This window comes from Microtus ochrogaster, chromosome 10 (assembly GCF_000317375.1).
Source record: "Microtus ochrogaster isolate Prairie Vole_2 chromosome 10, MicOch1.0, whole genome shotgun sequence".
Classification (NCBI taxonomy): domain Eukaryota; kingdom Metazoa; phylum Chordata; class Mammalia; order Rodentia; family Cricetidae; genus Microtus; species Microtus ochrogaster.
This window is the reverse complement of record NC_022016.1, coordinates 25,477,794-25,490,293: the sequence shown is the minus strand read 5'-3', so window position 1 is coordinate 25,490,293 and position 12,500 is coordinate 25,477,794. Positions and strand designations below refer to the sequence as shown.

The 12,500-nt window shown below is 41.4% G+C and overlaps 1 protein-coding gene across 3 annotated transcripts in view; it reads left to right on the top strand.

The window, feature by feature from the left end:
• Nucleotides 1-8,500, top strand: part of Mllt3 (MLLT3, super elongation complex subunit) — a 272,382-nt gene extending 263,882 nt beyond the window's left edge. For all 3 annotated transcript variants that reach the window (XM_005352707.3, XM_026782100.1, XM_005352709.3), the window contains one exon: nucleotides 3,927-8,500. In XM_005352707.3, the coding sequence (XP_005352764.1) occupies nucleotides 3,927-4,058 (132 nt within the window). In that variant the 3' untranslated portion in view covers nucleotides 4,059-8,500. The remainder of the gene's footprint in view (nucleotides 1-3,926) is intronic.
• Nucleotides 8,501-12,500: the final 4,000 nt, after the last annotated feature.

Sequence of the window (12,500 nt, the reverse complement as noted above, 5' to 3'; positions counted from 1 at the left end):
TGCGCCAGATCCAGGATCCCTTCTTAGTGCTGTACCATTCACTACTGTGCATGTGGTTGAGGAAGCTCTGGACGACTTGGCGTTCGCCTCTGCTGTATGAATTTCTGATTACAGTAGCTCTGAGAAACTATTTGTTCCTCTTTTGATCTGATTATTATTATTTTGAGACAGAATCTTGCCATGTAACCCTGCTAAGCCTTGAACTTGGAATCCTCCTGCCTCAGCCTCCTGTGAGTTATACTGACAGGTGTGTGCCACAATACCCAACCTCCTATAATAGTAGTTCTCAACCTTCGTAATACCGTTACCCTTTAATACAGTTCCTCATATTGTGGTGACCTTCAACTATAAGATTATTTTTGTTGTTGCTTCATAACTGTCATTTTGCTATGGTTATGAATTGTGATGTAAATATTTTTGGAGATGGAAGTTTAGCAAAAAGGTCATGATCCACAGGTTGAGAACCACTGTACTATACCAAAATCTACAGTTTTTTTACTGGATTCATAGTTTACCTACATAATGTAGGAAAAAAGTAACTTACTCAGGAAAGAATGCTTCTGTTCAACCAGCTCATCCTTGTATATGTTAAGTATCTGATTCCACGAGAGTTTTGTATGTAGCTATGCTGTGAGTCTCTGTGTTGGGGCATGTGGGTAACTAACTTTTCCAGAGTGCTAATTAGTAGCTTCTAAAACAAATGTGTGTCCATTTAAGATCTTTGTGTCAATTGGTGACTTATGTTTGGTTGGTTTTTGTTTGTACATATGAAGAAATAACTGTATTGGTTTTTTTTTTTTGTTTTTTTTTTTTTTTGCTTTGGACAGAAGCTCAGTTTCTTAGCCCAGGCTGGCCTTGAACATAGAATACTCATGCCTGAGCCTCCTTGAGGGCTGAAATTACAGCATTAGCCACTGTGCCTATATGATAATAAGCTCTTGTTTAGTCCCGTAGAAGTGATATACTTTAGCGATAAGATCACTTCTCATAGTCTGATACGTGGAGCAGAAGCCTGAGTCTAGTAGTGTAAGGGAGTAAGATACTCTTCCCTACTTCATCCTAAATGTACAGCAGTAGGCCCACATCCGAGTAATCCAGGCTCCATGTTAGAGTTTAAAAGATGACACCCAGAAGGTCGACCCTGTCTCCATTCCACCTCTTTCATGTATCCATCTTTTGAGAGAAAGAGAGCTGTTAGACCGCCAAACATGCATCTCCATTCCAAGTAAGAAAGGTAGAAGATAAAAGGCACATGCCTGTCATCCACGACCTCAGGAATTTTCCTAAGAGCCTAGTGATTTATAAATGATAGCATCTGCCCAGTGTACAAATGGGTCTAAGGAGACAGACTTTTAGCTGGGCATACCACCGTGAGAAAATGGTAACTTTTAGGAAGAGATAAATGCATGTTAGAGTATCAGGTTGCAGTGTCTGTTGTGGTTCCCCAACCTGAGTACTTGTGTTATTTAAAGCCAGAGTTTTAGCCCACAAAGTAGTTCTGGAGGTCAGATAACGCAATCAGAACTCAGTCTAGAATTGGACAATTAATTGGATTGAGGTGTATGCATGCGTGTTTGAATTAATTGGATTGAGGTGTGTGCATGCGTGTTTGTATGTGTGACCAGAAGCACATGCTAACACCTATAGGTATTCATTCACAAATGCTTTCAGGAAACTAGCTTTAAGAAAACAAGGATTTTAATCTTCATTTTTGCAGTTTTCCAACTTAGTGTTGCATAATTTAAAACTTCACTGAATAAGTCATAGACTAAATCATTACAATCATTTTTTAAAGATAATTGAATTAAAGAGAATCAAATAAGAATGGAAGTTGCCAAGTGAACCCTCTGCGAGAAAATCTGTTCTTTTGCCCCATCTGCCCTCTCTCATGAAGCTTGCCAAAATGTGTCTCCATCCCTTTTCTATATAGCATGTTAACTTAACAAACATGCTACCCAATGAGTCCGCATTCCTTTTCTATGTAGCATGTTAACTTAACAAGTACGCTACACAGTGAGTCCCCATCCCTTTTCTATGTAGCATGTTAACTTAACAAGCACGCTACCCATGCACAGCATCATTTTTGTTGTTGCTCCAGTTTTTGAAGACAGGGTTTTTATGTGTAGCCCTGGGTGTCCTGGAACTTGCTTTGTAGATCAAGCTGGCCTTGAACTCAGAGATTCACCACCTGCTACCACTACCCAACAGCAGTGTCTGTTTCTAATAACATTATTGCCACTGAAAGAATATTTACATGGTAAAGGAATCCCTTAAAGCCATGCCATGATTATCAGTGCTGACCTTTGGAAGTGTTCCCTGCAGTCCCTTTGATCCCACAGCTGGTAAGCATGTTGCCATTGTGGGTGTAGCCAATACAGTAAGAGATGGCGTGTGATTACTTTACTTGTAGGAAAAAAGCATTGATTCTTCTAGGTAAATTTCTTATTCACAGTTGTTCAAGAGCATTTGTTGAACACAACAGGAAGCAATACATGTATGTTCTCATGTAACATATACAGTGCGGCGAATTTTCACAGAGTAAATGCAGCATGCAAAGCTTCTCTCAAATTCAACAACAGAACAGTTCACGCATTCCAAAGGCTCCCTGGAGCCCCTCCCCTGGTCCTCCCAAAGGCTCCCTGGAACCCCTTCTGTGGTCCATAATGGATTGGCATAGCATAGGTGGTATCTGTTTCTGCTCTGTGTATTCCTAAATTTTCTAAATATTTCATAATTCTATGTTCAAAACATTGATTTTTTTTTTAACATTTAACTTTTTGTCTACTAGTGTTTTGCCTACATTTATGTATGTGCAACCATGTGCATGTTTGGTGCCCACAGAGATCAGAAGAATGTTGGGAACCCTGAACTGAAGTTACAGGTGTTTGTGAGCCACTCTTGTGGGTGCTGGGAGCCAATGAGCCATCTCTCCAGCTCCTGGAACTTTATTTCTTTGAGACAGGTTTTTTTTTTTTTTGTAGCTTTGGAGTCCATCCTGGAACTAGCTCTTATAAACCATGCTGTCCTCAAACGCACAGAGATCCACCTGCCTCTGCCTCTTGAGTGCTGGGATTAAAGGTGTGTGCCACCACCTCCCAGATATGTGTTCTTTTTTAGGAAGAATTTTATTTCTAACTGAGGGTCTTCTAACATCTAATAAATATAGTCATAGTCTTTTGAGTCAGGGACTAATTGTTTTAAAAAGGGCTTAAGCTGTCATATATCCCTACCCATTTTAGTAAAATGTTCTGTTGGTGACTTGAGTTGGTTTATTAAGTATGAGAAGTAAAAACAGTCATCTATCCCTTTGAGGATTTTATTTTAAAGGCTTTTTTTATCTTTGACTTAACTGAATTGACTAACAGACAGCTCAGTAGTAGTTGTAATGGTAAAAATAAAATGGAGCTGTTTCCTGAGGGCTGGCAGTGGGCTGCGGGCCATGAGGGGCAGCAGGTTCCAGGCAGGGAGCTAAGTAGCAGGTGACAGATCTCAGCTGGTCAGCCAGTTCCACAAGGAGTCGTGGCACATGAGAGGCAGAGATGGATAGGCACCCCACACAGAGTGAGGTTGGATATTTATTTAGTGGGTTATGGAGAGGAAAGGGAAAAAGGGGAAGGAGAGAAGGGGGAAGAGGAGAGAGAGGCAGAGAGAGAAACAGAGATGGGGGAGAAGAGAGGAGAGAAGAAGCTACCTCCTCAGGAGAAGAGATGGAAAGGAAGGAGAACTTACGGCTGGAAGCAAAAGGAAAATCTGGAGAGGAGTGGGAGGGGATTGTCTCTTAAAGGGACAGGACAGACTATTACAGTAGTGTTGCAATAGGACTTTGTGATTAATAAGAATGTTTATCCCTTTGTTCCACTTGGTTCCATGTTTGAGTCCCCATGTCCTTCTCTTTGCTTACACCCACACTTTTTCTTCTTCTTCAGATCGTGAACCTTATAGAAGAAACTGGACACTTTCATATTACAAATACAACATTTGATTTTGATCTTTGCTCGCTGGACAAAACTACAGTCCGTAAATTACAGAGTTACCTGGAAACATCTGGAACATCCTGAGGATACAACAACTGGATGCATCAAAAACTATTTTTTTGGTTGTGATTTTTTTTTGTTGTTGTTGTTTATATGAAAACACTCAGAATGATACAACCAAAAGGGAAAAAAAAATAAAAATCAAACAACCTTCAGCTTTATTTTTCTTTAAAGCCAGTCATCATCTCTTGATAAAGGAGAGGTTACGCAAACCAGCCTCAGAGGACACACCTCTCCAAGGAAATCCCAGGAAGAGTTAGCCTGGCTAGCCTTGAAAACACGCAGACGCAACACAAGAAAACCTAAAGAATGTGTATGGTACCATGGATCTTTCTGTGGTGGTTCATTCCACAGGATGAATGCATATTCGACACACTGCCTTATTACATAACTGATCTATTTATTACCACATACAGATAAAATTGTGAGGGGATGACACCACCAGACATTACAAGTACTTGGTCCCGTGGATGCTCTTTCAATGCAGCGCCCTTGCCGTCCCAAGCCCAGTGACCTTACTCGTATACCGTGCCACTTTCCACCAACTTTTTCCAAGTCCTTTAACTTGTTGCCGTCTATGTTTTCCACCTTTGTTTTTCCAGTTCCAGGACACACTTATCAACTGGGGGGACCAAATAGCCACCTTGATTTTCTTCCTTGTGGTCTTTTTCCTAAAAGTTGAGGGCCCAGTCCTTGGCTGTATCCGTGTAATGATCTTGGACATGGTAGATGTACCAAATAGGATCATTTGAATTGCTGTCTAGCCTTAGTCAATAAACCTGTAGGACTTTTAACAAAAGTGTACCTGTACTGTCCACGGTCCAGCATTGTTGAGCTGTCGCCAACACTCCTGTGTCTATTTTACTGTTGCAATATTAGGTGAAGATGGAAGTATAGGCATTCCACAGAGTCATCATTTTAAAAGGAATTCTGGTCCTGTTTTCTAAAACATCAGTGTAGACACTCTTAATTTGAATCTATTTATTAGTGAGTCTTTCACCTGTCTACAGCTGCCAGTGTGGTACTCATTTCTTCTTAGAAACAAAACAAAAACAGGAATCAGCTTTGGGGGGGAGGGTTGTTTTCTTTTGTTGCTTTTTAATTTTGGGTTTTTTGGGGGGTATTTGTTCGCATATGATTCTCTTAGACTCTCTTATGTTTGGAAATTAAAACCTTTCTTTGGGGGAAATTCTTGTTTATTCTGCCATGACAGACTATGTATTGACTTGTAGAATTGGTATCTGTTGAGTCTCTTTCTGATGTTTCTTGAAGGATTTCCTGTATAGGTAAAGGTAAAAATGGTTGGGATGGGGGAGAGTCTTGTCCTTGTTGTTCCTTTGTTTTGGAATTAGATATCTGTCCTGTGGCATGCAAAAGAAAGCAAATTATTTTCAAAAGAAAAAGAAAAAAAATCAACCAAAGTACTTTTGGTGTCATTATTCTACGCTCTCTGTCGTGGAGGAATTCAGAGTTAGAGCAGCCACCCTTCCAAGCTGTTACCAGAACTCAACTGAGAAGAAAAATGAAGACATACTTCTGGATCCAAAGGTTCGCCACTGGATCGGCCTTACGAGAGTCTCTACGTGTGCTAACAGCCTGGTCTCCCCCACGTTTGTTCCCACGACAGATGCTGTCTTTTCATTGAGAGATTAACCAGTGTCTGTGCAGAAAATGGTCTTCCCAGACCCCTTCTTTCAGGCGGTAATGTAAATGCAGATTAATAATGGAGCGATTTCTGCATTTTAAAAAGGAGATTTTTTTACACTGTTTCTTTCTATCCAAAGAAACTATTTTTTTCTTTTTTTAAAAAAACAAAAAACAAAAATGATAATACAGCCATGGTCTTTGTAAATTGCTTTCCTGTGATGTCCTAGAGGACAAGGGCATACGATTTCAAGAATGTTCCGATTCCTCATGATGATTGGTATGAGTCGTACTTGAATCATTTGGTGTGTAGTCCACTTCTTGGTGTACAGTTGCATAGATATATTCCCTGTCATTTTGGACAGTAGGTGGTTGAACTGTGTGGTTTTAGTTGTGTTTTATTTCTAACTTCACAGGTGAAAAGAGAAACAATGTTTTCAGCATTCAAAAATCTTTTCAGGTTTCTAACTGCAAATCCACATATTCTTAAACTAGAAAAGTAAGTGGTTTAACTAATGTATCTGTATAATTTAACTAGAAACATACATATGCAGTTTGGCCATTTTTATTTTTGTAACCAAACTATGTGGTGAGAAAAGATTTGGCTTCTTTTGTTCCTAAAGTTACAGAGAAACTAAGATAAAAGATTACCCCGCCACCTGACGCCCAAAGAAATCCAATTTAAAGGGGGTAGGGGTAAGAAGGAAGGCAGCTATTGTAATGATAACATTAGAGCTAGAACATTAACTCATGAAGATGTCTCCAGAAAAATCATGGAATGGAAGTTTGTACATGGATAGCAAAATTCAGAACAACTTCCCACCATATTACTCAGACAGCAGAATTGTTTTCTGTAAAATTCTGGCAGATTAAGAATCATGCTATAGAATTAGCCTTTCAAATGGTCCTCCTGTTCATAGCTTATGGTTTGAAAACACAGAAGTAGTGAATCCCTCAGCTCATCCCAGAGAGGTGCCATGCTTCTCTGAAAGCAAACCACTCACTCCTGCCACATCCATGGACACTCCCTTTTGAACCCTGTTCATATTTTGACACATGTGTACCCTAACAGTGGCTTTGGTCTTTTAAGCACAAGGGGAAGTGGCAGGGTTTTAGTTCATATATATATATATGTTTTTCAAATAAAATTAATTGGGTGAATGTGAATATGGTTTGAACCAGCAAGAGTATGATAAACTATCATTAAATTTTTTCTCCTGTGATTTGAGGAGGAAAAAAAAAACTGTATGTACAGATCACACACGTGCACACATACACACACACACACTTATAAATCAGCTTTTAATTTTAGATTTGCAACAGTATGTGTGTGTGTGTGTGTGTGTGTGAAGGGGCTTATATCTTAGGATACACCAGTCATGTTAGCAAAACAATCTATGCAGTTACTTCATATCATCACGCAGTCTGCCCCCTCTCTTAGGTGACATAAATGTATCTGTGTCAAAATTAGGAAAAGCATCAAAAGAGGTGAGCTTTAGATAAAAAAAATTTAAAAACTTGTTACACAAACCTGTAAACTGAATAATGACCTGATTTGTGGAAATAGCCAATAAATTTGGGGGTTTTATTTTTCTTTCATCTAAGTCAATTGTACCTTTTGCAGGTATACCAACCTAAACTTAAAAACAATAGTTGTTAAGTCTGCCTCACATCCCAGTTACCATTTCAAGCCCAACAAATGTAGTTACCCACTTGTTTAAGAGCGATTTTACTCTTCAATGCATTAACCCTACCTATGTAATGAGTTGGTTGTTCAGTGTTGAAATGGTCAGTGTCTGTGCTTGGTGGCTTGTGTTCATTTTTCTCGCTGTGGAAGTGGTCAGCTCTAGGGTAATTTGCTGTATGCTTATTACTTTCCGCCTTTAGCGTTTTGTGTACTGATGCTATGTATTCCTATATTTATATATATGCATATATTATCAGAATAATCTTGCTTTGGACTGTTGCTCTCGAGCTATGACTATGATGTAGAGATGACTACAGCTGCAGAGAATGTGGCAGAATCACTTCCCACGGTGTAGGTCAGTCTTGGGCTGGAAGTCTACATCTTTCACCCTCCTCTGTTTCATAGGATGCTTCTTCTTATGTAGGCGCTGCCATCCTGAATATTCCTTGTAAAGATGCAGTCGATTTCAAAGGAAGACAAAGCCACTGCTGTCTGTAAACTGTAAATATGTATTTTTGGCACTTGTACTCCAGTATTCTGAAAACAGAGTTATGATGGAAATGCTGACAGATCTTTGATGGTGGCCAGCGCTACCCTGCAGTGCAAAAATAAATTAAGTAAAAAAAAATGTATTCTGAGATTAGCAGTGAAAGGCCAACATGTTTTACAAATCTGTCAGTATCTTTCTAATGGAGTGTGTATGTGTAGTTATGTTGAAAGATACACTGTATATGTGTACATGCTTTTATGTGAACCACACGGCACACAAAAGATGTATTTCCCATCTCTAAAGCCCATGTTGAAATGTTAAGTGCAGATGGACAGAAATAGGTGTTTTGCTTAAATTCATACCTAATCTATTGTGACTCCTTTTTCTATTTTTTACAATGTGTAGTCTTGCAGATTCATTTGCTTAGTCTAGTATCACATAAGGGAGAATAAGTCCTTAGCCTTTCCTCATTTAGAAAAAAAACATGTTTCTAAAGGAAATTGGAGAGATTGGAGACTCCCAAAAAATGGACCATGTACCCCAAGCCACCTGAGTACTGAGACCATCCTCACTTATCTTCGGGTGCCCAGTTCCCAGCCCTGTTTCGTGTGTCCTGAAACCAGTGCATAGTTTAAGCTCTATAAAGACTCATCAAGAAACGGCATATACATTGTTTTTTTTTTCCTTTTGCACTATTCCCGTGGAAGGTCCTCTCTTGTAAACTAAATTATGTTATAGCTAGACAAAGTCAGCCGACAAATTCTAGCATTTAATTAGCATGGGGAATGCTGCGCTGGTCAGGCAGGAGGGACAAAAATCTATAATGCATTGTTCAACAACTAACCGAGGAAGTGGATGTGATATTCTCCTTAGAAGCAAAGAGATTCATATTAAGTTTTAGAAGCTGGCCTCCTTTCATTTGGGCCGACAAGCCATTTAGAGGATTATTGTGGACTGCCTTGGCTGTCAGCTGGAAACAATCAGAGGTGTGGAAGCCTCTGTCCCAGATGGGCTGACATGAGAGGAAAACTATTGACCACTCCTGAACTGCACGGACTTCTGTCCTTCCAGGATAGATACGCATTTGTCTATTGGAAGTGATGGCTCTGCATCTTCTCCAAAGAAAGAGCATCAGGGCAACTGGAGATGGCCCGGGCACTGTCCCAAAGTCCTACTGGGAATGAGCTGTGCCACAGAATGTCTCAGTGTTCCTGTTGGTCCCAAAGCAACTCCGTTGGGGTAGGCAAGGATACCCAGAGGGGATTGGAAGATCAAGGCCCAAAGCCCAGACCCCTGCGGGTGGTGATTCAGAGACTTGCTGTCCAAAACCAGTGTCCTTTGTTTTCCTTACAAGACCAAAGCAGTTAAAGGTAGTTTATTGGTTTTCTTGGCAGGGTACCACCCAAAGAGAAAATGCTGGGTCCATTTCAGTGCTGTTGCTTTCTCTACCACATAACAGCATCCACACCTTCGTATTTAGAGGCATTTCCAGTCTTTCCCAAAGGGGGTAAAAATCGCCCTTGCCTCTTAGCTTAGTTCTCTTAGTCTTAATTTCTGTTTAATTAAAGAAGGGTAATTAATACCATCCCAAGAGCTAGCCAGCAAAATACATGACAAAACCCCAAATCACTCCCATGATTGTAAGTGGGCCCTGTGGCTGTTCTACACCACACCCCGAGTGGAAGGGCTTTTTGATTCCACTTGTATAATAATGGGGTGATTATTGTGGCCCTAGGCAGGCTGCACAGAATGGGTGGCTGCGGCCAGTGAGAGCCACGGAGCACAGGCAAAGCCACTTGCTCCTTTCCCCCTGGTAACCATGGCTTCTACACAGCATGCAGCCCCCACCACAAAGTTCTGTACATTTCAAAGGGTAGGAAGGGATAAATCCAGGTCATTAAAGGGAAATAGTCAGAGCTATTGAAAAGATAAAACAAATGAGACACACCAACAGGGCTGTCTGCACAAGTAATAAGGTCGAAACGCTCACACTGATTTCCAGGCAGAGCCACATCCCTCACACATGTGGTTTGTGTATCTGCATCTGGGTGGGTGGTCTGGGGAGAAGTGCTACACGCGGCAAGATGGCTTAGTTTCTGAGCCGTGGAGGGAAGCTTTGAGGCAGGCGCAGCCCATGGCATCTGCAGTCCCTGTAAGAGAAAGAAGCCTTCCTTCTGCTTTGTTCCAGGAGAGAAAGTTTGAGTGTGGTATATTCATGACAGCGAGTCTCTGTGCAGTCTATCAAAGGGTAGGCGTATGCGGGGTGAGTGAGTGAGTGTACTGGAGTCCTCCCTGCCTTGTCACAGCTCTAGGGGTGGCATGTGTGGCCTGGAACTGAACTTCCCTGTTTATTCTACTGTATTTCATGGGTGCTAGGCATGTCTTGAAAGTGATAACAGTCTTGAACAACACCTTAATTTAGATAAGATAGACATATGTGGTCATCAAAGAGCCAAAATGAGTTACCCTACGCAGATGCCAAGGGAAGCTTTCTCAATCTAAGGCAAAACGCTTCTTAAGGGGAATGGCCCTCCTGGAGGACTCCTGAGACAACCAGCGATAACTTTGACAGCTGTGAACAATTCTGGTTGTGTCCCTCAGAATTCGTAGTTATTTTGACTTTTATATACTTGAGTGAAAAATCATTATTTTCCAGATTTTATACTTATTTACTGGAAGCTCCCAAGGACTAGGACTTCTGGGCTCACTACTAGGGCCGGGAACAACTTTAAGATAGTCTGCGTCACACGGAAGTGTGGAAGCGTTTTGTGAAGAAACTTTTGCATTTAATAAGTTTGGGAAGACTGCCCGATACTTAAAGCTCTTGGAAACTCATGGCTTAGGAGTCACGTGATCCAGCTGAACTTGTTTGAACACAGCACAGCATGTCCAAAGGCGCACACATAAAGCAACAGTAGACACACAGGTAATTGGCAGAGGTTTTGCTTCTAAGGGAAAACTGCCTTGATCAAGATCATTTTAACTATGTTCTTTACAATTATTTACAACTCCGTTTGAAATGGTAGTGATTAAAAAGAACATAGCAGTGGACACTCTCAGAAATAGATATCTACACTTAGTTGCCACTTAAATTGTTGTCCAAACTGGGGTACTTTTAGAATAAAGTTTTTGTTTATAGTCATCCTAAGACAAGGCAAGGAAATGGAGGCTTTTGACAAACCGGGGTACTGTGCCAAGGAGTGCACTTGAAAACATGCTAAATTGAAACCTACCCTTTGATTTCTTTCTGTCCTTTTGGCATTTGTATGAGGGAAAGTGGACCAGACCCTATAGGGAAGAAAATACCTTTCTTTACCTGCTGCCAAATTCATGATTGATATCCCTGTAACAAATAATAAGAGGGGAGCATAACAAATTCACTAAACCTTTTCATGCCTTGGGAACCCTTACAAATGACCCACAGACCCAGAGAAAATTAGGTTTTTATGCTTACATTCGAAGCACAGACAGTCGTATAGAAGAGAGATTGAACACAAAGTAGGTTATACCTGATAGCTATGAACTGGGGAACTTAGCGAGGTCTAATTCAGATTCATCGTGGCCTCCACCTATTGGCCAGGATCCCTCTGGAATGGTAGTCTTTTGTGACCATGCTTCCAGAGAGAAGGGCAGGGGTGAAGCGAGAGATTCTTTGCTTCTTTTGTTTAATATACCCGGTACAACAGTGTCGTATTTGCCAGTAAGGGGTTCTGACCCCAGCTGTCATCCATACAGTAATTTAAAGTGTCTCCTTCACAGTAAGGTACCCTAGGGTCAAAGGTTTAGAGGATGTTCTCAACTTGTTCAGTGGTCATCTCTTATTTCTGCATCCCTGCTTGGTTAACTACCTCAGTAAGTGTTAGATAGGATCTGAGCACCAGGCTCGTTTTCAGGAGGACTCATTCCTTCCTTATTTGGGATTCTGTTTCCAGAGCCTACTGCCTGTTGAGGCTGTAGTCATCCTCCTTACACTCAAATCTTCGGCTCGAGATGCTGCTTTGTCCTTATCGCCTACTGGGCTCTCTGCTGATGCTACATCTATGCCACTGGCAGGATTTGGTCCAGCGCCACTGGGTTGTTTAGCTGGCATGTCCTTGCACTGTGAGCGCATGTCCTGGAATTCCGCTGTCCTCTACTCCGTCACCAGGCTATGCTATCTGATTTCATTTGACATTTTAATGGTTCTCAGTTGCATAAGCGTAATTCCCAGCTTAGAACAAGCATTCAAAGAATGCCGAGCCAGTGGATAAGCGACTTTAAAAAGCTCACATCCTTGGCTTGCAGGAAGGGTGCTACCCTGATGGCATTCCCTGCTTTCTCTTTCCCAAAATCATCTCCCATATTCTGTGATACTAAACATGGGACAGTGTGCAGACAAAAGCCATGGGCACCTGAGTCAGAAAAGCCTGGTTTTGCATCCTGAGCTGTGTAACCAGAGATGTACTTTTCTGAGCTTTGGTTTGCTTACCTATGAGATGATATTAACAGTTTTGAAGATTAGGGGGAGGCCAGGCGGTGGTGGCGCACGCCTTTAATCCCAGCACTCAGGAGGCGGAGGCAGGCGGATCTCTGAGTTCGAGGCCAGCCTGGTCTACAGCGCTAGTTCCAGGACAGGCTCCAAAGCCACAGAGAAACCCTGTCTCGA